At 37.9% G+C, this 23,487-nt stretch overlaps 3 protein-coding genes across 4 annotated transcripts in view; 2 read left to right on the top strand and 1 right to left on the bottom strand.

Moving 5' to 3' along the window:
• Positions 1-23,487, top strand: part of LOC136850838 (uncharacterized) — a 315,712-nt gene that overhangs the window by 271,916 nt on the left and 20,309 nt on the right. The gene's annotated exons all lie outside the window — the stretch shown is intronic.
• LOC136850834 (loricrin-like) lies at positions 1,311-7,070 on the top strand. The gene is made up of 2 exons (XM_067124856.1): positions 1,311-1,534; positions 4,352-7,070. The coding sequence occupies exons 1-2, from the start codon at positions 1,316-1,318 to the stop codon at positions 6,569-6,571; spliced, it is 2,439 nt and encodes an 812-aa protein (XP_066980957.1). The 5' UTR covers positions 1,311-1,315; the 3' UTR covers positions 6,572-7,070.
• Positions 10,165-22,452, bottom strand: mRpS7 (mitochondrial ribosomal protein S7). The gene is made up of 6 exons (XM_067124857.1): positions 22,121-22,452; positions 18,534-18,716; positions 16,454-16,517; positions 15,862-16,032; positions 14,228-14,365; positions 10,165-10,364 (listed from the first exon to the last, which is right to left on the bottom strand). Exons 1-6 carry the CDS (start codon positions 22,204-22,206, stop codon positions 10,284-10,286), a joined length of 723 nt encoding a protein of 240 aa, XP_066980958.1. The 5' UTR covers positions 22,207-22,452; the 3' UTR covers positions 10,165-10,283.

Below are 23,487 nucleotides of genomic sequence, written 5' to 3'. Positions count from 1 at the left end.
AAGAAATGATACTTGACTCCTAAACTTACCACGTGAAGGAGTTAAGGATACAATGACAATGGAGACACATAAATTGCTAAAAGATGGGACGCGAGATGAATGTGGATAAAAAAAAAAATAAATAAATAAACAAAGTGATACATGACTCATGACTCCGGAGTTGCGGATCACTCGTGATATAAAGAGATATAAACCTACTCCAAAAACGAGAAGGCATGCATGTCATAGAAGTAAAAAAAAAGTAGCAAAAAGAGAGATTCCAGTGCAGAATCGATTGATTGTGTTTTATGACCCGAACTAAAAAAAAAAAAAAAAAAGTGACTCTTGACTCAGTAGTGACTATCGAAGCAAAGCAAAAAAATGACGTTAAAGCTGCTGATATAAAAGTTCCAAAGTAAGAGCAATAGATGTGTTACTCTGATTAGCAGGAACGCACCAGCAAAGAGGGTTGTATTTGCCATTCCCAAATTAAGGAAAACAGCGATGTGAAACTATATATAAAGCTTGAACTCCTGTCTCTTCCGCTGCAGTCATAACAATGACTCGGATTTGAAATGCAGGCCATATAGCAATGTAGGAAATAGCATCACGTTTTCAGAAGCATGGCGCTTGCATTTTAATCACAGCGAGCGAGGAGTGATTCTGGAACTCTACACTGTAGAATATAACGAACAGAGTTTTAAAGATTTTTCGGCCATGAACAGAAAAGACGTGCTAATATGAAAACGTATGAACACTGAATAAAAGTTCATCATTGCTTTAACAAAAGACGATTACAAAAGATGACTCATTGCCACGAAAACAAAACTGTGCAAGAAAGACGCAGACTGGAAGCGAGATCTCATCAAAAATGAAGTTTCATCCCTGCCCAGTAAAGAAAAACGAAGACTAAAAAGTCGATGCTATTCCAAGGATGTGTTGCTATGGTGGTCCTGATCTTTTGTGACTCTGGGCCCCAAACGCAGCTACCTCGACCAGCACAAGCATATTCGAAGGCCCTTTGTTGGTCTTAGGCCTTGAGGATCACAAAGGCCTCTGGTTGCAGTTCGGAATGACGGCGTGGTACATCGTAATTGCCCAAATGCCCTCCTTTTGGATATAAATAAAACAAATTGACACTGTCCGCTTTCGTAAAAATGATCGAATTCACTCGTTTCTTCTTTTTCTCGCCTTGCACTGCCAGGTGAACCTGAGTTACCATATCGGAAATTTCTCGCTTAATTACTTTTCCTCCGGTGGAGAGAAATGCCGTTAGCGTTTTATTGTTGTTTCAGGAAGCTACATAAAATGCGAAATGACGGTGCAACGCAGGTAAATGGATAATTTGATGGACGGTCAGGACCTAACGAAGAACCTACGCATTTATTTCGGACTAGGCAGTCAGGCTACCCTGCTTTGGCGTTTTTGCGGGGCGGTCTTTTTTTTTTATGGAAGAGTGGGCCTGTACATAACCACACGTGACGCCTTCAACCACGCACATTCCCATCTTGACCACCGCTCCGAGAACATCGCCGTCGACGACATGAGGCTCACGGTAGGATTTGGTTTCTAACAGAGGGTCTTTGGGACTGACTGATCTTGAACTGTGTTCAGTTTTCCTCGCTACAGTTATATCCACATGGCAATGTAGATTTTTTAGGACTGTCGTAGACATGGAAGAGCATTGTATATATATATATATATATATATATATATATATATATATATATATATATATATATATATATATATATATATATATATATATATATATATATATATATATATATATATATATATATGAACTGACACGCGATTAAGTAGGATGAGATATGATGCCTACAACTGTGGGAGAGTAAGGTAGTAAGTGTGCTTTGTGAAAGTGATTAGGTATTTTACTAACTGCCTGGGCTTGGGTTTCTTCATACACATGCACACGCATATACATACATACATACATACATACATGTATATATGTGTGTGTGTGTGTGTTGTGTGTATATATATATATATAAATACACATATATATATATATATATATATATATATATATATATATATATATATATATATATATATATATATTTTATATATTGTATTTTTTGCAATATATATATCTCAATCAATAATTTTAATTGTATTTTTTTATTATTCCGAGTAACCGCAACAATTATTATAATAATAATTATTATTATTATTATTATTTATTATTATTGAATTGTAGTGAAGAAAGAGTAACCCTGAAGCTGATCTCGCAAAATATATAAAAAAAAACACTCATCAGGAACCTTTTGATATGATGAAATTTCACTCAAGTGACACAATTTTTTCTTCGAATTTTTCTTATTCGTCAAAAGGAAAGATAAACATACAGGTGCCTCTGATTGGTGTGTTTTCATCCCAGTTTCATTACAGGCAATGACATTGTGTGTTTCATGCTAATTATGCAGTGGCTTTGTTTAGTTTGGTATAGTTTCATTTTCTAGTTTCGGTAACTCCCGGTTAACCTGTTGACACGTAATTTTCGTTTCCGTAAATATTATAGAGCAGTCAAATTTAATGCATAACTTAATTCCGGTACTCTTTACACGCATATACCAAGTTCTTTGTTCCCTCACAGCTCGGATACAGATTACTGCAAAATGAATCTCTCTCCTTTTCTTTTCGTTTACTGACTTTCTTCGTATCTTGGGGTGTCGTATCCAGTACAGCTCACATTACAAAAACTTGTAAACAAATCCTTATTTATACATACATACAATACATACGTGTATACAGTATTAACTCTCCCCGAAAGCGGGTTTGGGGGGGGGGGCTTCGAGGAAAAAACAAAACAATTGTCACTTCTCACTCATATTTCAACTCCGTACACCCACAATGAAGGCTTTATCTGCAGTGCCTACGTAGAATTGCTCTAAAAATACTGGAAAAAGACAAATGCCTATGAACATGAGGCTGCGTAGTGGTCGTTGGCAAAACTTGCCTCAGCTTTTGCATCTTTCATGGTAAATTATTTCTTCCCATTTTTATATCATTCCGTCAGCTATTATAACCTTCAAGGCCAGAATCGCAAGATTTTAAAATAAATTTTGCCTCATCGTTTCCTCGTCATTTGTGACCCATATTTGCTTGAAGCACGCTCCATTCTTCAGCTGTTACAAATTTTCCTAAACTGCAAACTGTTTTTTTTTATCTGTTTATAATCAGAGCATCTTATGTACGACGAATCGAAATCGTTGTCATGCTATTTTAAGATAGCATTTGAAGATGCGTGTCTTCTTGCGTAGTATGAATGTAAAGGACCTCTGTATTCCGACTGATCCTACTACGGCAGCCTGAACGCGGGCGAATGAGAAGAGGAAGCAAGGAGTAAGCTGTGTGAAAAGCATTGATTTATCCATAAAGACAAAAATGACGGTAATATTAGAGAGGATCTGCGTCACATATAATGTCCGAGTTCGAGCCCAGGGACCGTCATTTTGCAAATGCATTAAACAAAAGTAAAATCTGAGCTTGTGAGGCCAAGGAGTAATGGTAAGAAAAATTAGGGCCGCACAAAATGAAAGTTAGTCATTTCTTTCAATTACTATTATTATTATTATTATTATTATTATTATTATTATTATTATTATTATTATTATTATTACACTGTAAAAAAAAAGGACACTAATTTAGGAAGGAATAGCGTCGACAAATCCAGACCGTAAGGACGTTACGTACCATACTGAACTTTGGTCATAGGTAACTTCATTGTACATACTTGCATAGTTTGAAAAGATCAGTTACATCTCATGCAGGAGACAAAATCATTTTGCCGGTAAACTTTGCGTAAGCGCCAGTTCTTTTATATTCGTTGAAGAAGAAGGCTAGATGATATGATATATCAAAATTGCTACAAACTGTTAGGATTGGAATTGTTCCCCCAACAGAAAGCAAGAGCAGTGACATTGTAAAAATTTAAATAACTTTCTAGAGCCAAAGAAGTATTTACTGCCAACTGCACTATTGTTTGTTCGTTGTGGAAGCTGTATATGTAAGATTTAGTTCTGAAAATTTTTTCCCATAGTAAATGATGCTAATGAGCTCCATTTAAGATATTCACACAAAAATCCAAATAATCTGCATAATTATTTTTTACTTTGTCCAAAATATAAATAAGATGTTGTGAAGACAGTTATCTATCAGTCAGTGCCTATCAGTGCCAGTGATTTTATTCAAATAGTTTTTACTGAAAAATTATCGGCAATGTCAACTCAAGGGATATGATAACAGGAATCAGTTTGTTTACAAAAAAAGTAATTGGAGCCTTAAAACTAACTATTTAAGGGAATCGGAAGATCCAGCCATCTCATGTATTGATTTTGTTTTACAGATACTTTTGTTAATACTGGGGCTTTCAGCTGCATGGGCAGCTGAAGAGTCTCCTGTAGAAGCGCCAGAAAAGGACGATACTTCAGCTGATAAACCAGCCGCAGCAGAAGAAGATGCTACTCAGCGTGATAAACGGCACTATTTCTTCCCCTATTTCCCAGAATATGGTTTCAGTAGGGGACACCATGACCGCCTTCCAGATGTGATTGACACGGCACCAAGAGCCTACCACCGTTATTATGGACACGGATTTAGACCCTCCTTCAATCCCTACATGTATGCTCATTTTTATCCTTACCATCCATTTTATAATCCTCGTGGATTTCTCAACGGAGGTCATAGATGGTCTGCAGCTTATATCTCTAGTCAAGGATTTGGAGATGATTGTTCTCGTTTCCCACCACATTCACACGGATCTGGTCAGCCAGGACAACCTCCTCTTGGCACTGGCACTGGCCAAGGGACACCCCCTGGTATTGGCGTATCAGGTGTGCCCCCAGATTCTTCAGCTGCAGGCAGTACAGGCATAGGGTTCAATGGATCACCCTCTTTTGGCACTGGAGGACCTGCAGGAAGCCCCGGTGGCTTTGGAGCACCTGGTAGCTCTGGCAGTTTTGGAGCACCTGATGGCTCTGGTAGTTTTGGAGCACCTGGTGGCTCTGGTAGTTTTGGAACACCTGATGGCTCTGGTAGTTTTGGAGCACCTGGTGGCTCTGGTAGTTTTGGAACACCTGGTAGCTCTGGTGGTTTTGGAGCACCTGGTAGCTCTGGTAGTTTTGGAACACCTGATAGCTCTGGTAGTTTTGGAGCACCTGGTAGCTCTGGTGGTTTTGGAGGAGGAAGTGGCACAGGCTTTGGAACAAGTGGTGGGTCTGACTTTGGGTCAGGTGGTGGATCTGGATTGGGGTCAAGTGGCTCAGGCTTTGGATCAAATGGTGGGTCTGGATTTGGGCCAGGTGCCTCAGGTTTTGGAACAAGTATCGGATCTGGAAGCTCAGGTTTTGGATCAAATGGTGGGTCTGGATTTGGGTCGAGTGGATCAAGTAGTGGATCTGGATTTGGATCAGGTAGCTCAAGTTTTGGATCAAATGGCGCCTCTGGATTTGGTTCCAGTGGCTCAGGTTTTGGATCAAATGGTGCCTCAGGATTTGGGTCCAGTGGCTCAGGTTTTGGATCAAATGGTGCCTCAGGATTTGGGTCCAGTGGCTCAGGTTTTGGATCAAATGGTGCCTCTGGATTTGGGTCCAGTGGCTCAAGTTTTGGATCAAATGGTGCCTCTGGATTTGGGTCCAGTGGCTCTAGTTTTGGATCAAATGGTGCCTCTGGATTTGGGTCCAGTGGCTCCAGTTTTGGATCAAGTGATGGGTCTGGATTTGGATCAAGCAGCTCAAGCTTTGGATCAAATGGTGCTTCTGGACTTGGATCAGGCTCTGGTGGGTCTAGCTTTGGCTCTGAAAGTGGATCTAGTTTTGGATCAAGCGGTGGGTCGGATTTTGGAAGTGGTTCAGGCTTTGGTTCTTCCAGTGGCTCTGGCTTTGGTTCTTCCAGTGGGTCTGATTTTGGAAGTAGTTCAAGCTTTGGTTCAGGTGGATCTAGTCTTGGAAGCGGTTCAGGCTTTGGCTCCAGTAGTGGGTCTGATTTTGGAGGCAGTTCAAGCTTTGGTTCTTCTAGTGGATCAGATTTTGGAAGCAGTTCAAGCTTTGGTTCAGAGGGATCTGGTTTTGGAAGTAGTTCGAGTAGCTCTGATTTTGGAAGTAGCTCAGGCTTTGGTTCTAGTGGTTCTGATTTTGGAAGCAGCTCAAGCTTTGGTTCTTCTAGTGGCTCTGGTTCGGGAAGTGGTTCCGGCTTTGGCTCTTCAGGTAGTTCTGATTTTGGGAGCAGCTCAAGCTTTGGTTCTTCAAGTGGGTCTGGTTTTGGAAGTGGCTCCAGCTTTGGCTCTTCTGGTGGATCTGACTTTGGAAGCAGCTCAGGCTTTGGTTCTTCTAGTGGATCGGACTTTGGAAGCAGTTTTGGCAGCTCCAGTTTCGGGTCAAGCGATGGGTCTTCCAGCGGCAGTAGTTTCAGTGGCTTTAGTAATGCCCTCAGCACGAGGGATACAAGTTCTGTGAGTACTACCGACAAAGAACCCCAAGAGAAGCCTGCAAAGGGATCTGAACCCCAAGAGAAGCCTGCAAAGGAATCTGTAACAAGCGAAAAACCCAAAAAGGAAACTGCTCCTTAAACATGTTAACTGATCTCTCTAGCATTAATGTGTAAAGTATTAGACTGGAAGCAGTTACACGACGACTGCGTCTGCCGTGAACATATCTGATTATTTACTCTTGCCTTTGCTTCATAGTTGGCGAACAGGAAAGTGTCTTCCACTGGCTGAGGCTTGATAGCACCTGTGATGATTATCTAAGTGAACCCTACCTATTGTTCCTTTTTTCTCCTCCTTACTGCACTGGGGAGCATCTCCCGCCTATTGCTTTACCTTTTTATTTTGCCCTGAGAGATTAAGAAATCAGTATAACACTTGCCTCCAAGTTGTTACCACTTTGTGTGAAGAAAAGAATATTGCCATTTTCAGTACCGTCACTGAAGAAGGATGATGTCCGAAATGGTGCAAACGTTGGCATTCTTTTCATGAATAATCAACCAAAACTTCATATGTGATAATAATGTTTTAGGGCATTTATTGTATTATATATGACTATATAGAATAAACGATTTTCTTAAAATTGTGTCATTTAACCCAACACGCAATTGTTATCCCAGCTGATTCTTTCTCTAATATGGCTATTGTATAATTTATAATGGGGTATATATTGATGGATTCTTTGTTGATAAATACCCAAAAACGTGGCTCAACAATGAATGAAAATTCAGCCTGAAATTGTACCTAAAGATTTATTATTATTATTTTTATTAAGTAGTCAAACTAGACCACTGAGTCGTGCTGTTAGACTATAGGGCTACCATGAAGGATTTTTAAAATTTTTGTTAAATAAGAAATGACATTAGAAAATGTAACCATTGAGAAGTTGGATTGCTAAATGAGGAGAGAGCAATGGAAGCACATTGTAAGTAAAATAAAGAAAGCAGTATAGCTGAGGCCTAGGAAGGGATGCTGCATACAACCTCTAGTATGGGCTACAGCTTGTTGTGGAAGGCGCTCTGTTAGTGTTACCCATCCCATGTGTTTAATAATGGAAGAGGAAACTTAAGAAAGGCAGTACTGAGACCATTTTCATGCTGATATCGTATTAGTCCAAGACGACCAAACATTCGCACGACACTTGAAAAAAAGCTTTCTCAGAACAGACTGCCTACGTGTGCAAAAAAGATCAGTAAATAATTGTGGATTAATCGATAACTTTGTAAATGCGAACACACAAAAACAGCAGTGTAAGTGTGAAAACATAAGGCAGCGGGAACGCCAACTGTATACGTTTTCTGTACACATACGAAGAATGATAGTCATTATGTTGGGATCAGAATGACAGTAAACTAAGGCTAAATGGGGAAGAACGGTAGCATTTTCAAGTTTAGGGAAGATTTTAAGCAAATAAACAGGGAAAAATGACTAATATAATGGCTGCTTATACTGTACTCTTCCCAGTTACGTAAAGGAATTGTGGTGTTGAAGGACAAATCTACCACTTTTAAACCTGATAAAGAGGCTGTGTCATACAGCCTGGGGAGTTGACAAATCACCCATGGTATTATTGTACAAAATACTTGTAACTGTTCTATCCAATTTCAGTCATGAAATACAAATACATATCATTTACCAAAAAAATTTTGCATATAATCCTGGATATCACAAGCAGCATGCAGAACAATGCATGAAGTAAGGGATAACACCACACGTTTTATACTGATGGTTAAAATCTCCATCAAATTTAGGATTTGCTACAGTCTCATTTAATGAAACAAGACAGTTTTCTTTTACTGTCTGAAATATGGTCAGCAGTTGAATAAAAAATGAAAAAAAATTTTAATTTTCATTGACACTGTAAGCGGTTTAGAAGCCCTTCTAAATTTTGTCTTAAAGATCCTTTTGTTCAACAGCTTAGGCTTTTATTCCACAAATTATATGAAGCTAATATAAATGTAAAAATGTTGGATCTAATTATGGTACTGTACCGAGGTTAAGTTAGATATAACTGTTCCTTTCTATGAATTTTTTTTATCTTTACAACATATGATGCTTGTCCTTCTTCTGTCTGGACTGGCACTGTTAGCTCATGTTAATGCTGGACTTGCCTCTCTAAGAGGAAGAGGCAACAGGTGAAAACAGTTATTCCTTCAGGATATGATGCAGTTCTAGGTAACACAACATGCTTTGGATTTCTACCTGCATCATGATTCTGATTGGATCCTCCAGGGACAGTGAATTCCTGCATCTTGGAACTAAAGGAGAAACAGTCTCAGTAGAAAAGAAAGAAAAGAAATTGAAGTTACCTCTATCAGCTGCTAAAGCTGCTCCTGTATATGCCCAAGGAGTAAAATATATAAGTACAGCATGAGCTAGCTCATTGTGCAAGCATCATCATCCAAGGGAGTGGCAGAGGGTAGGGGTGGAGCCACACTGGCTGCAGAAGCAGAACTTGGAAGCACTGCCCATGGCCCTGGTAAACCTAAACCTAAACCTGTACCAGGTCAGAGAGAACTGCTGCAATGCTGAGGACACAGAGATGTCTGCTAAAACACTCCTAGTTCATCTCGTAAAAGACCTCGTGTTTGAGATAGGATCTTTAATGAAGGTGGGCAATTACTGCAAACAGAAGTGAGAAATGAAGACCAACCTGACACCACACAACTGATGAGGCGCTATGCCAGGGTCAAACATATATGCAGGGACTTGCAAAGAAAACTTACACATTCACTCAGTCATCTCAAAAACAAAAATTGGAGATACAAGAGCAAACAAATACAAAATACAAACACACAGATAACAATAAAGGAAATCAATTTACAGATGCAATGAGGCAAAAGCATAAAAAAAAAAAGAGTAAGTTACACAAAAGGATCAAAATACACAATCATCTACAAAATAGGCAAATCGTAATTGAAAAGGGAAAAATACGAAACAAACTGTATAACCCTCAAAATAAACCTAGAAGAAAATAATGAAATTTGGTCGTTAAAACTGAGGCAAAATACTAACGCAGAAATAAAGTAAAGAAAGAACAGGCTTATTGCCTTAACTTAGAAAAATTAATCCTGCATGTAAATATATATAAACCTTAAGTAAGCTGTATGGAATTGAACTTCAGAATATTACCTAACTAGCTCACTGTTTGCAGTCATGTCATCTTCCCAACACCAGTAACTCTTATTAACAAACAATTAGAAAAAACAGAAGTCTCAGAAAAACCAATACTAACTGAAGCATGACAGAATTATACTCTAAATTAAGCAAGAAAAGTGCACAAACAGTAACTGGTCAGACAGATGGTGAAATCCATGAAGCTAATGTTGATGTCTGTCAAGTCAAGAGTTAACTAATTTTTTATGATCCTGGCAAAAGAAAGGCAAAAGGTATTCATTAATGATCTCTGGAATTCTGTGAGCTGTTGTAAACAGTTTAAACTCAAGATAAAGCAGCAACTGTTGGAAACCGAGGGAAAACATGAAGAAAACATAAGGGGTGTCTTGCATAAAAATTTGAACACAATGTTAACTTTGTAAAGGTCAGCACTGAATGAGCTCAACACCTACTTGTGATATGCAGCCGTAATCTTGAATTAAATAATATGAATTCCAGGGTGTTATCATCCCTTGACATATGCAATAACCATATCAAAGCAGGAAAAGGAATAATTCACCTTAATCCTTGAGAATTTATTTACATTTAGTTACAAATACAAAAACAAAGTGACACCTGTGACTGGAATCCACTTGAATTCAGTACTAAGAGATGAGACCTATCTGGAATATTACATATTTTAACTCCAACGGTAGTGGGCATAAGCTCTATTTGCTTCGCACTGTCTATGTAGATCCTGCTTCTTCTTCACAATCCTACCCTGTAATACAGAATATCATTTGGTTAAGACCAGCAGTAAATGCAGAAAAATACAAAATCTAAGAAGTGCTGTGTAACATGTATCTTACTACTTAGTGGCATGCTATGAAAAGGTATGGCTAATTTTAAATAGTACTTAAAACTATGTAAAACTTAACTGATGAATAAGTAAGATAATGTTCTAAGGTAATGATAGTAATGCTCTTGTGACACTGAAGCGTTTCTATCTTAGATTCTATGGAACATCCCTATGACTGGACCTATAAGCATGTCTTATTTATTGCATTATATTGTTACTGTAGTGCATTTTCATGTCATTAAATATATTATTGGCACTTTTCTTTCACTTTCCAATAATAATCCACCACAAACCATCTGCTGATCAAATTTCAAGCCAGGTAGGCTAAAATACAGATTGTTAGTATCCAGATTAACAAGGTGTCATTATATTTCCTTAAGGTTTAACTGTAAGTGCTTTAGTTATCTTCTACAACCTTATAACTTCCCTGACGGGTTGTAAATCCGTTACCGACAAGTCAGGGGTGACTTTAGTCTTCATCTCTGTCCATATGTCTGTTAATGCTTATCATGTCACTACAGCTTCCAGATTCTTGATGAGAGATCGGCTGTTTGTCTGTCCAACAGCATGTCTGATGGACAGACCATCAAGCACAGATGTGCATAAAAGATCAACCATCTGTTTGTGTGTCACTGTGTCTATCACACTTGCACTTATAACTCCTACACAGTTGAAGGGATTTCAGTGTATTTTGTTATAAAGGTAGACCATGCCTAGATGTGAATGGAGAATGTCAATCTGTCTAACCATGTAATCACAATTCCTCCCACATTACTGAAGGCATTTTGGTCAAAATTGTATAATGTCAATCTGCCTAACCATGTAATCACAATTCCTCCTACATTACTTAAGGCATTTTGGTCAAAATTGTATAATGTCAATCTGCCTAACCATGTAATCACAATTCCTCCTACATTACTGAAGGCATTTTGGTCAAAATTGTAGACCATCATGCAAAGGTGTTCACAAAGGAAGATCATTAGTCAGTTTGACTGAAAGGATTTAAGTCAAACTTGGTGCAAAGGCAGACCATCATCCATATTCATGTAGACAGACTGTTCATCAGACTGTCATTGTGCCTATCATGCTTACCTTGCCACTGCAAATCCTCAAACAAAATCGATTTTAGGCCTACTTGATGAAAAAGTGGATCATCATACATGTGCATGAAGGGAGACTGTCCTTCTGTATATACATCAGTGTCTGCAATGTTTACCTAGGCATTGCAGCTTCTTGAAGATAGCTGAAGGGATTTCATTCAGACTTGATACAAAGTCTGAACATCACATTTGCATGAAGGGAGATCACCTGTTTGTCTGTAGTCAGTGTGTCAGTCATCCTTACACTGTCACTGTAACTTCAACAAAGTTGAATTGATTCTAGTCATATTTGGCATAAGGTAGGAATCATGCACTGATATGCACAAAAGGAGATTGGCTGTCTGACAGCCATCATAACTCCTACATGGTTGAAGACATTTAAGTTAAACTTGGTACAAAGGTGGGTCATTATGCATAATGTTGCATGAAGGGAGATTGTCTGTTCACCTGACTGCCATCACAATTCTCACATGGTTAAGGAACTTTGCCAAAAAAAAGGTAGAATTTACGTACTGTATCCTGTATGCATGTACACAATTTTAATATTTTCAGCCAAACTTGATACACAATTAGACCATCAGAAATATTTGTGCAAGGTGGAGGATAAAATCTATGAGTCCGTCACTTTTGTACTTTTACATTATTATCTAGTGACTTTGCCAAAAAGGTGATATTTGTTTCCCATATTCTGTATATTTTGTACATAACTTTAACCTTGGCCATAATTTTTGAGCTGTAAGAGATAGACTTCATATTTGACATGCATTCTCCACTAACGAAGTCCTTTCATATGACACCAAGGTTTTTGACCGAATGACCTTCACCAAGACCTTTATTTTAATCCTTTCATATGGTACCAAGGTTAATAGCTTTGTAATGGTACCAAGGTTAATTGCTTTGTAAACCTTAACTATAACCTTTATAGAAAAAAATTACTGCCATCAGTGGTGTTCATGTTTTACTAACATCCTTCCAGGAGAAAACGATCAAAATGATTTACCTTTGAGGAGTTTGTCAGGGGTTCGTAGGGGGACGAGTTGCTTTAATAATGCTCTCAGAATGCATATTTACATTGCAAACATCAGTAACTGCCTCTAATATCAGACATTATTATATTGCACTATATTACAAATTGACCTTAACAAGGTAAAATTACTTTCATTAACATTAAATTCTCAGTAGACTACAATGTACTCGCTCTATTTATGCACATCTACTGACCACTTCTACAGAGATAAGTAAATGAGTATGGGAGGATAGGTAAATGAGTATGGGAGAGAGTTCACTGAGCTTTGCATGTTGCAAACAGAACCAAAAAGTTGTATTAGTTGGATAACTAGATGAAAAGAGACCAAAAGGAATGGATGAAAAGCACAAGGCAGAATGCAGTGCAGCTGGGAGCCAATGGAACACTGCAAAGAAAACTTCAGAATAATCGTGTGTGCTCCATAAGACACACAAAGTGACAACCCTTATGGTTTTATGCAGTATCATGATCTCCAGCTTAGCCTAGGTCTTGCCCAGAGCAGTCAGTCTTGTTAACCTACTGGTTTTGGCCACGAAAACCCTCCCAAAAAATAGAAGATATGACAAGACTACTCTTTCGTAAATATCAGTAGGAATCTTCTAGACTTATCCCATGATGATCCTAATAGTATTTGTGGTTGGAACAAAGTGAAGTGGTGAGCTTCTACTGTCGGTCTTAAGCATATCCAGAGTCTTAAAAATAATGTCTCAGTCTGTGGTTTGTCTTCAGGATACCAAATCACATTCTTGAGTAATTTCTGGTCTCATGTTGACAGGTTATGACAGTGCCCTGGTCTTGCACAAGTCCAAAGTCCCAGTTCTGTGCCTAGGTCTTTGCCAGAGCAGAGCCATTCTTATATCTCCTGGTTTTATAGATATGGCATGAGTATATTGTGCATTACTGTTAGCATTGGTTTTGTTTAGTAGCTTAGTCTTGGTAATGACCTAAATTCAAACATGTGTAGTCTCTTGGTTTCAGTTACAAAAATGTTGTCATGTCACACACATCTGAAGGTCATATGATATGCTCTTAGTGATGTTCAGTGTACTGTACCTGCAATGTTCTGATTCATCCAACTACTTTGTCTCTATTTCTTTGGTGTGCACTTCCCTTTTGATGCTTTAGGCATGCTATATCTGGTTTAGTGAGACAGAGGAAACTCAATCTGGGTGTTTACCATTACTGTACATAATACTTTAACAAAATAATGCAGTAATCAATTTGTTCTCAGAGGAAATTATTACATCCCCAGAAACACTGACGATTAATGCTAAAATTAAGTATCTACAGCGCATCACCTACTTCTGCTAAGCATTGTGGTATGGCTACAGTAGTCAGGGCTAAGAGTTATATTTTTGATGTTCCCACAATAATGCCTCTGCGAAGTGCTAATAAGACTCTCAATAGAAATTCAAGATAACAATGAATGTGTCTATAGGTTTGTGTATTATATACGTGATAGATATCATCACAAATGTTTTTAAACCAAGTTTTCCTTTCATGAGGGTATAAGTGTGTTTTATATAATGCATAATACCACCACATACCTGAGAGTAATACTTAATACCAAATATAATAGTATATAAATGTCCTTTACCTTTAAATAAAAAAATATTACTTTGCATTTATATAAAAAATACTAGGAAAATTATACTTACCTCATTCATTGATGCTTCTATAAGTTCTCTTGCAAGCTTTTCTGCAAACTTGACAGTTCGGCCCTTATCTCTGCCAGCTTCAACCAGCCATCGCATTGCTATGAAATATGATCTCTTCTCTGTTAATGGAACTGGAACCTGAAAAAATTCAAAATCATAAGTCTTCCATATCCAAAAACAATGTTGCCTGAATAACCCACTTAAAACACGTGCTATTCTTCACTTAAATTGATCACAACACCAGTGATTTTTCTTCTTATTTTAGTAACCAATACTACAAAAAATTCAATGCTCTCATCATCCACAAGAATAAGAAAGAAATTATCAGTTTTCTCTATTATTCGTTATATTCAAACTGACGCTATGTAATTCAAGTTATTAAAAAAAGGGGGGGGGATTAATGGGTTAAGCCACTGACTAAACCACTTTTCGTTAATTCATTCTTGTTGGAAAGAAAAGCAAAAGCAGTAACAATCCAAATGTGAGAGATGTTTTCCAAGAAGGAACAAATATATCAAACATGGAGCTTTATAATTTGTGACACAGAAGTAAATCTTAATTCTTGGGAGGGCATTAGCCAATATGAACTGTGACCTCTTGTAGGCAGATTTCAATAAGTGTTCATACAGAATCTCCATCATCAATGTTTTACATCAGGTTTGGGTTTCATGGGGCTAGACATTTGCTATGGGAATGAAGTTGATTTGTGTTTCCAATAAAGAATAGATTTAAAGGGAACAAAAGAGAGAGTAGTGGGTAGAAGAACTGGCTTGGAACCACTGAACCTGATTAAAAACTACAATATTTAAAAGTGACTGCAAACCAGCAATGGCAATGAAAATTATGAAGTACAAAAAAGAGGAACACACCATGAAAGCCTAGAATTGTGTAAGACCACTATTAATCTGCTGTGTTTGTATTTACATTATATGCTGTACAATATTCTTCCATTTTGATTTTACTTTCTCAAATTTGGGTACAGTACAGTACATACAGCTTGAGTATTCATTCTATCTGTTCATCATGACTTTGAAGTTCAAGTTCCTTTCCTATAACACTTGCTCCTTCATTGTTGCATTTGGTTGTTTTGACTGATTATTCATAAGAAAAGAAGGTAATTTATTTTATATAGTGTGGAAGACAGTATCTAATTCTTCCTAATCTGCGTTATTCATACATGAAATCTGTTGCAAGTTATTTTTTATTCACTATGTGAAAACATTCTAAGGGAACAAAGTGACCAGCAATAAAATTACAAAGGAAGTTCAAATTCAGTAAAAATATTATGAACCAAAATAAGCAAACAAAAAGTAGCATGGTCATGGAAGGAACTTAAGCCCTTGACAGAGGGTATGGTACAGCCAAAGTTTGAGAGCACAGAGATAACCAATTTGTGAAAGGAAAAAGGTGTGGCACTTTAAATGATGCAATATTATAAATACAATGGTGACACTTATGAAAAATGATTTAACAACAGGACATCAATATCTCCAAACAAAAAAAAAAAAAAAACAACAACACCAAAGTTACCTCCTATGAGTTTTTCATTTTATGGAAGGAGAAAATCATCAGATACTTAAGGAGAACAAAACAGATTAAAAATTGTCATACATCATATATACCAAGTTCTTTACCTGATATTTTATGCCACCACGCTTAATAGGAGTTAACTGAAGAACAGGTCTGCAATTTTCTACAGCTTTATGAATTATTACAACAGGATTTGTTTCAATTTTTTCTTTTTCTTCGTCTGTTTCAGCTTGATGCTTCTTCTTGAGTTGGGTATGTTTGATACATTCAAATGTCTGAAAGCAAAAAACTTATTACTACACAGACAGGCCATGTTTGTGCGATACAATGCCCCAGCCAAAAAAAATTCCAATGTTAACCTTTGACCTCACACTGCATATAGGCTTCATTAATGGGATATGCATGGTAAAGTTGGATCCTCATTTCACCACTGATCTCTTATTAATTTAAAATTATGAACTTTCTGTTCAGGTTTGTGCCTGGAAATCCACCCAGACAGAGAGACAATCTTCAAAATAAATGAGGCATTTCCATGCGAAAAAGTGCACAGGAGAGAAGAATGGTATGAATTTATGATCCAATAGAAATTCTGAGAGAACAATCAGAAGATATATTCTTCATCAACCACCTCTGAATTTCATCATATTGTGCAGTATACATACAGTACATGGATATACATACACACATATACATTACCTCATTAACTAGATCTCTTGCTAGTGCACGTTGTCCTGTTATCATCACATAGTTTGTAAATTTCCTGTAAAAATAAATTATCATCAGAGCCTGGAAACAAATTCAGTGCATTTGTATATTTATAAATATATAGTACATGCACCACATATTGTCTATAATAATATCTATTCTTGTATAATTACAAAATTATAACCAGACTACTACATTACAGTAATCTGGTCTATTTTTATAGAGCTGGTTATCATTAGCAATTTACAACTTGGCATGGATTATTAAAGAACAAGTTATGTTCGACACATGACTTTGAGTGAGTCAAAAGCAAAATTGCAAGAACATTAACATGGAAATGTGATGTTTTCCTTGAAAGTACCAGCGCAGTTTACTAATGCTCTGCACTGTACACCAATCATTTCAGGTTTCTTCTAACATCTGTCCCTGCATTTCAAAATAGCGAATATTTTGAGGGTGTATATGCAGTTATGAAGTTTAGGAAATTTGTTTCAATGAAGTTTAGGAAATTTGTTTCACCAATCTTAGATCGGGTCTTTGAGCCCTGATTAATTTTATTATTTGCAGCAATTTAAGTTGCAGTGTGACAGGATATGTATTAGAAGGAGAATGTGTCCTGGGTGTTAATAGGTGAAGATAAATTTGTATGGTTCAACATCTCAGTGGACTGAGTGTTTAGATAACAAAAGTGTATGTTAAGTGGCACTAGAATTACCAAATAGCAAAAAATCTTTTTTGGGTACAATTATGGTGTCTTTCTACAAATGTTTGTGTCAAAATTTGCTGCCATGAGGGTTCCCCTAGTGATTTGTAGAGGACTTTTTGTAGACAACTGGTGAAATGATAGAGGAGTTTGGTTCAGGGCATTACATTGCATAAAAAAGGCCTGTAGCCCCTCCTGCAAAGGCATTGTTATCTTGATGGTGGAATAGTTCTAGGCAAGAGCTAGGATATTTTGCATTTATAGCATAGTATATATAACGAACAGTTAAGCTCTTCAGAGGTTGGTTTGATGTTTTGGGAAATGATACAGTATTTGTATGACTTCCATCAGCCTTGTTGTAACTGGAAATGTGGGTTTTATAGCATAATGAAAAAGTCTTTTGTGCTGTTGTTGTAGCATTTATCAAGGATACTCAGTTCCTGTACTCATTGTGTATAACAACTTAAGGAACCACTACCTGAAAATCAGTTTCTCTCCAAGTGGGACAGCGTGTGAACTGAAATAGAGTTGAGATAACATTGGGGTATTCACTACCTCCAGTGCTACAGATTTTTACATAAATAATAATGAATCCTTCTTTGCAAGACTTTGCCATGGCATACAAGGAGGGCAGGCAGTGTTCAGTTCAGTATGTTCCTCAAATGGAAACCCCACATTCTTACAAAGATATTACTTACATACCTGCAGTCAAGATGAAGGGCACTTGCTTTTACTAAACTGTACTATAGGTTCCATGAGATAATTTATAATGCTTTTGGCATGATTTTCTGATTTACCTTTTTTTTTTAACCTCACATTCTCAAGGAAATTCATAAAAGAGAAGGTAAACCATACTAGTTTTTACAAATTTAGGAAAACAGCTGTGAAGTATGAGTGATTATATTGCCACTCAAAATGAAGTGGACTAAGTTTGAAGAAATCATTATATTTTTTTTATGTTGATCCCCATGCCTGTACATACTCCAGTCCAGTGCAAAACCTAAATCTGTTATATTCAAAATATGGGGAAAAACCACATCTCTTTTATTTTTCATATTTATGAAAGTAAAGTTAGTTTAAATCTATTTTTTAGCATCTCATGTTGAAATCCCAACTAATGCTATGACGTGTATGGAAGGGTGGTAGTCTTGGTGAAGATATCCCCACATATTAATCACTACCTCTGGTTAAAAGCTTATACATGCATGAAAGTTGTCTCCAGATTTGAAAGACAAAAGACACTATTGCAAAATAGTGGCACCCTGTTTCTGTTCAAACATATTTTAAAGCAATGATTTTCTAATCTTGATCATTTCAGATTAGTTTTATAGACCTAAACGTAAGTAAACTTCCACTTTTATTACTTACCTAACAATTGGGTCATAAAAGATTGAACTGGTCTGGTTTGTTAGTGCAGCTTTCACTGGAGTGAACTGTCGTTCAGCAAATTCTCCGCTTTCTTTTAGTTTTTCTTGATCTTCTAATCTGAATGTAGGTTCAATAAACCGAGGAGAATACATACTGTATGATCTCGGGAATACATTTTTAAATCTGAAAAAAAAAAAAATATCCAGGACTCAGAAAGAAGCAGCAAAAATAAACATATGAATTACATTAATACAACAGGCAATATTTTTATTAAAGTCTGACACTCATGATACAGTGTTAGAAAACTGCATATCATACAAGTATAATTTTTTTTTTTTAAGTAACATTTAACCACTGTGCGGTATTGCAGAATCTGTTCTTGAACATTCTTTCTATTTATTATGTGATGATGTCATGAAGCTTATATTTTCTTTTAATATGTATATAGTTACACTGTAGTCAAAGTTGTGAAAGGTTGTAACTATTTCTTTGTCCCCGAAGTTGACAAAGCCTACCCATTGTCATGAAATGAGGTGCTTAAGCTTCCATTAATGGCATCATTTAAAAATGGTGAAAAATGTTTTCCTAATGTAATTATGATTAACGCCAATGAAAAGCACATTTGGGTGAGATTAAGTAAGGGATCCCTTCCCTTTGTCAAGTAGAATGGAGCATCCTAAATGAAGTTAGGTTAGGAAGGTTAATTTACTTTAATATAGTATAGTTATTCGCCCAAACAAAAAACCCTGATGTCCCTTGAAGGGGGGGGGGGGGTTTACTGTTTGATATGGGTGAGTTATGGTGGGTTAGGCTAACCAAGCAATTCTGGTAGAAATGAAGGCCAATGAGCTATCTAGTTTTGTCAGTCTCATCAGAAACCGTACTTCACCAGTTTTAAAATCAACACAAAATACAAGTATTTACCACATTCCTGATGGAAATGAAAATCACTTGCCAAAAATTACATTAAAAATTATCAGAAAAAAATAGTTCAAGCTTTTGAATAAGGTGACAGTTAATGGTAAATTGTAGTCACTATTTTTAATATCCTTACAAGTACAAGCCCGATATCATCAATTCACGGTAAACTGAGCAATAACTGTTAACATAGCTTAAAGGGGTTGTAGCCTAGCCCATAGTATGGGAGTCCTAGGATACTGACAAATCTAGCATAGGCTAGATAGGGTGGGCCAGAGACTAGGATATGGCAAATCAGCCTAGGTTAAGCTATCAGTGATGTAGAGTCAGTGGAGCAGATGCAAAGTAGGGAGACGAGGGTGCACGTGAGAAACCCGACCATGAAAATGGGCCAAACCTAACCTTTCCTAAGCTAGAATGCCATGTCCAGACCTTACCTTCCCAACCTGATGTAGGACACATGGCCTGACTTAGCTTGGGAGGGGGGGGGGCTAACCTCCCCTAGAAATCGCCCCCCCGAAACTGAATATCGGAAACATATCAGCGGGACTAAATTTCCATTCAGACACATGGTCTGGCACTGGCTACAATCTACCTAGCCTAGCCAAAACAACCATAACCAAACCTTTCCCTGGCTGGGGGGGCACAAGTAACACTTAACGCGGTAGATCTAAGTAGTAGCTCCGCGGCAGCGATTTCCTTCGAACTTAACTTTTTCTACAGTTTTTTGGTTGCTAATTATGGATTTACCTTCAATTTTTGTCCCACAATTGTAATTAACCTGTAATTAACCACAGAACTTCATCCAACAAGCTAGGGGACCTGATAGGAAAGCGGGGTTATACCTCCGGGACAGGGTGATTTGCTACCCCGCTTGTTATTACTAACCTACAATTTAGGGAACCCCAAGGGAAAGGGGGTTATGGGTGGGATAGACCATGGGAGGTGAGAAGGCGACCAAACTTTGCTGTATACAGCATTACAGAGACGAAAAACCCTTACACAAACACAGGAGGAACAAGACGACAAAGGTATCCGCTACAAAGAGAAAAACTTTCACTACTAGTGCTATTTCAAATGCTGCCACCCATGCGCACTCTTATAGGGGAACTTTTGTTACAGAGGTCGACTCCTTATTGAGAAAAAAGGGGGTGTTGGGGGATAATGTTCATTTCTGGGCCTTCTGAAGTTTCAATTTTGCAAAATGCACTTAGGGACATTTGATTCCCCAGGGGCTAGTACTGAACAAGGCGAAATATATTTGAACCTCCAGGGGCCAGTACTGAACATGGCAAAATTCATTTGAACCCCCAGGTGCCAGTACTAAACACAGCGAAGGGGGTTTCAGGAGGAATTGAGAAGTTTCTCCCGCCGTTGGGGAGGGCGTGGGTATTCATACACGATCCTCACAGGTTAGACCACTATCTTTCCAACTTATGGACCCGCTTGTTTGTGTTGGAATGGTTCATAAGCATTTCGTTTCAGTATACCGGCTGATTCCTTGCCGTACACTCCTTTGAACTTGTAACTTGCCACCCTATGGCCGTTACCTGCGAAAACGCTTACATCAGCTGCCGGGAAATTAACGTATAATGTTACAGCAATTACGAGATGTTAATTCAGCTGCGTCAAGATCACGGCCTTAAAAAAAAAAAGAAAAAAGTGAATTTTAGCCCCCGGTGTGGTAGTGAGTGCAGGGTGGTCATTCAGCAAAAAGCATTCTGCTTCCCCAGAAACAGGCTCGAAGTCCCTCAGGTAAGTTAATTGGGGCTTGGTTTCTTAGTGTTTCGAACTTTTTTTTCCCGGATTATTTTACGAGTTCGGAACTCCTGCGGACTGATTGGTGCCTTGGGAATTGGTTTTCCCTATACTTTTAGGACTGTTGGTAAAGGAGAAGACGTTTTGCTTTTTTGCCGGCCTGTTATTCTTCCTAATGCGTCTCTCTCTCTCTCTCCGTTTCCTTGGTGACAGTATGTTTTGCCTCTGCGCAGTACCCCCTGCCTCCCTTCACTGCCGCTTCTAACCTTCTCCTGCACTTTTGGGAAACGTGAACAACTCTCTCCCTGCCTTCCCCCACGTTCCTCCCCTTCCCTCAGCCTCAGCCTCCCCAACAACAAATGAACACTTCTGGAGTGCGCTTCCACAATGTAGTAAACATGTCCGCCTCGTTTGTGCGTGTTCTCCCCCACCCAAAACCCCGAAATCCCACAGTCCCCCTTTACTGTTGGGTAGAGTTAGGGGGCAAATAACACTTGGCCAACAACAAACAAATGCATTTCCTTTATCAGCAGCCAATAAAGTATAGGAAAAACCAATTTCCAAGGTAATAACAGGCGCGGAGCTAATACTTAGAAATACCCTTAACGTCGAGCACATGGACTGGTTTAGGCTACCCTACACCCCTTTGTCGTAGGCTAGTAGGGTAAAATTACCTACACCCAACCCCCTGTCTCCCGACGCTGCATAATGCCCCTAACAGTGAAGTAAAGTCAAAGTAACTATATCCTTGAGGTCTGCAAAAGGAACTACGGTTAAATCTCGGTAGTTTATTTAGGTTGTACGGTAGAGATCGCTAACCTAACCTGCCTCGTAAACCTACTTCGTTCGGATCATTATGGTTGACAGCATAGGCTATAACCTACGCTACTCGGCTTAACGGTGTTACTTACAGTGCCTCATTGGTGTTCTTTGCATTTGCCTCAAGAGGAAGCCGAAAAAGAGACGATTTCAAGATGAGAGAACGAATTGAATTCATGTTTGTTATTTGCGTGGGTTACATTTATCGCTGTCCGTCCGGCCGACGTTAGTAGTAGTAGATGGCATTTGCGTTTGAAACGGCTCCCTTTCACGTTCTGTTCCTCCGTTGTGTTTATTCAGGTTTATTGTCACTGTTGTACCATACATTTGTTCTGGTAACCCTACAGTTTAGGGGTCCAAATTCAGAGTCCAGTTTTCAATTTCTTTAACTTTGTTCGTTCGGTCAGATGATTTTTGGTGATGTAAGCTACGTGTGGCCTCTGTAACGGCACCTCTGTATTCGATTCGCTTTTGATGTTCTCAATAATTGTGTTATATGCAGGGTAATTTTCCATTCCATTTTCTTTCGTATATGATACAAGCGTCATTCTTTTCTGCAAATTAGCTTCATTAAACAGTTGTTCAGTTACTTCACTCACGACTTTTATATATGGAAAATGTAAGTTTTTCCAGTATCAGTTTCAAGAAAAATGAAAAATCATTCATAAAGTATCTTTTCTCACTGAGGTTTTTTAAATGGAAAGTATCAGTTATAACTCTAAATATGACCTTTGATTAAAATAAAATTATGATATATGCCTTTTTTTCAATATTCTCTTTCCATTTCAAGAACCTCAATCAATTATCAGTGGTTGGTAATATAATAATATTGTCATTTAATTTTTTCCGTGTTTTTCCTTTACATCTTCCACTTAAATTCAGCTCCATCAAACATTTGTCTTCTGTCCTCGTAATTTTTGTTTTTTATATATATCAAATTTTACATTTGATAGATACATGTTTGCCCTAATACCACGTAATACGATTTTTTTAACGAATTCCTAGTCAAGATTATACATTTGCAAACCTAGAACTTCAAAAGACAAACGCACGCAAACACACACGAGCTCTCTCTCTCTCTTTCTCTCTCTCTCTCACACACACACACACACACACACACACACACACACACATATATATATATATATATATATATATATATATATATATATATATATATATATATATATATATATATATATAAAGCCTGGATATATACACAGAGCCTCAGTCAGTTAGAGCAGCAGCTTCGGACTTCATAAAGGTCTGTGGCGCAGGTTCAAATCCACAGCCAACCGGTCAGAGAGGCGGACACTTTGCTATTCGTGTAGACACCCCGGGATTATGTATGTAATTAACGGATAGGTTTGCTAAAAACATAAGACACCTCACACGTCTCGAACTGTCGACCTAACCGCGCAACAACTTCTTGCTGCTGCGAGAAAGGGCGCTGGTGACT

This window comes from Macrobrachium rosenbergii, chromosome 22 (genome assembly GCF_040412425.1).
Source record: "Macrobrachium rosenbergii isolate ZJJX-2024 chromosome 22, ASM4041242v1, whole genome shotgun sequence".
NCBI lineage: Eukaryota > Metazoa > Arthropoda > Malacostraca > Decapoda > Palaemonidae > Macrobrachium > Macrobrachium rosenbergii.
Note: the sequence above shows the minus strand (reverse complement) of the source record. Positions and strands in the feature narration are given on the sequence as shown.

Coding starts and splice junctions, on each gene's coding strand:
- LOC136850834 (XM_067124856.1), top strand. CDS start 1,316: ATGGATAATTTGATGGACGGTCAGGACCTAACGAAGAACCTACGCATT. Junction 1,535..4,351: donor TCGACGACATGAGGCTCACG/GTAGGATTTGGT, acceptor TTTGTTTTACAG/ATACTTTTGTTAATACTGGG.
- mRpS7 (XM_067124857.1), bottom strand. CDS start 22,206: ATGAATTCAATTCGTTCTCTCATCTTGAAATCGTCTCTTTTTCGGCTT. Junction 18,717..22,120: donor AAGAACACCAATGAGGCACT/GTAAGTAACACC, acceptor TTTTTTTTTCAG/ATTTAAAAATGTATTCCCGA. Junction 16,518..18,533: donor TTTTATGACCCAATTGTTAG/GTAAGTAATAAA, acceptor TTATTTTTACAG/GAAATTTACAAACTATGTGA.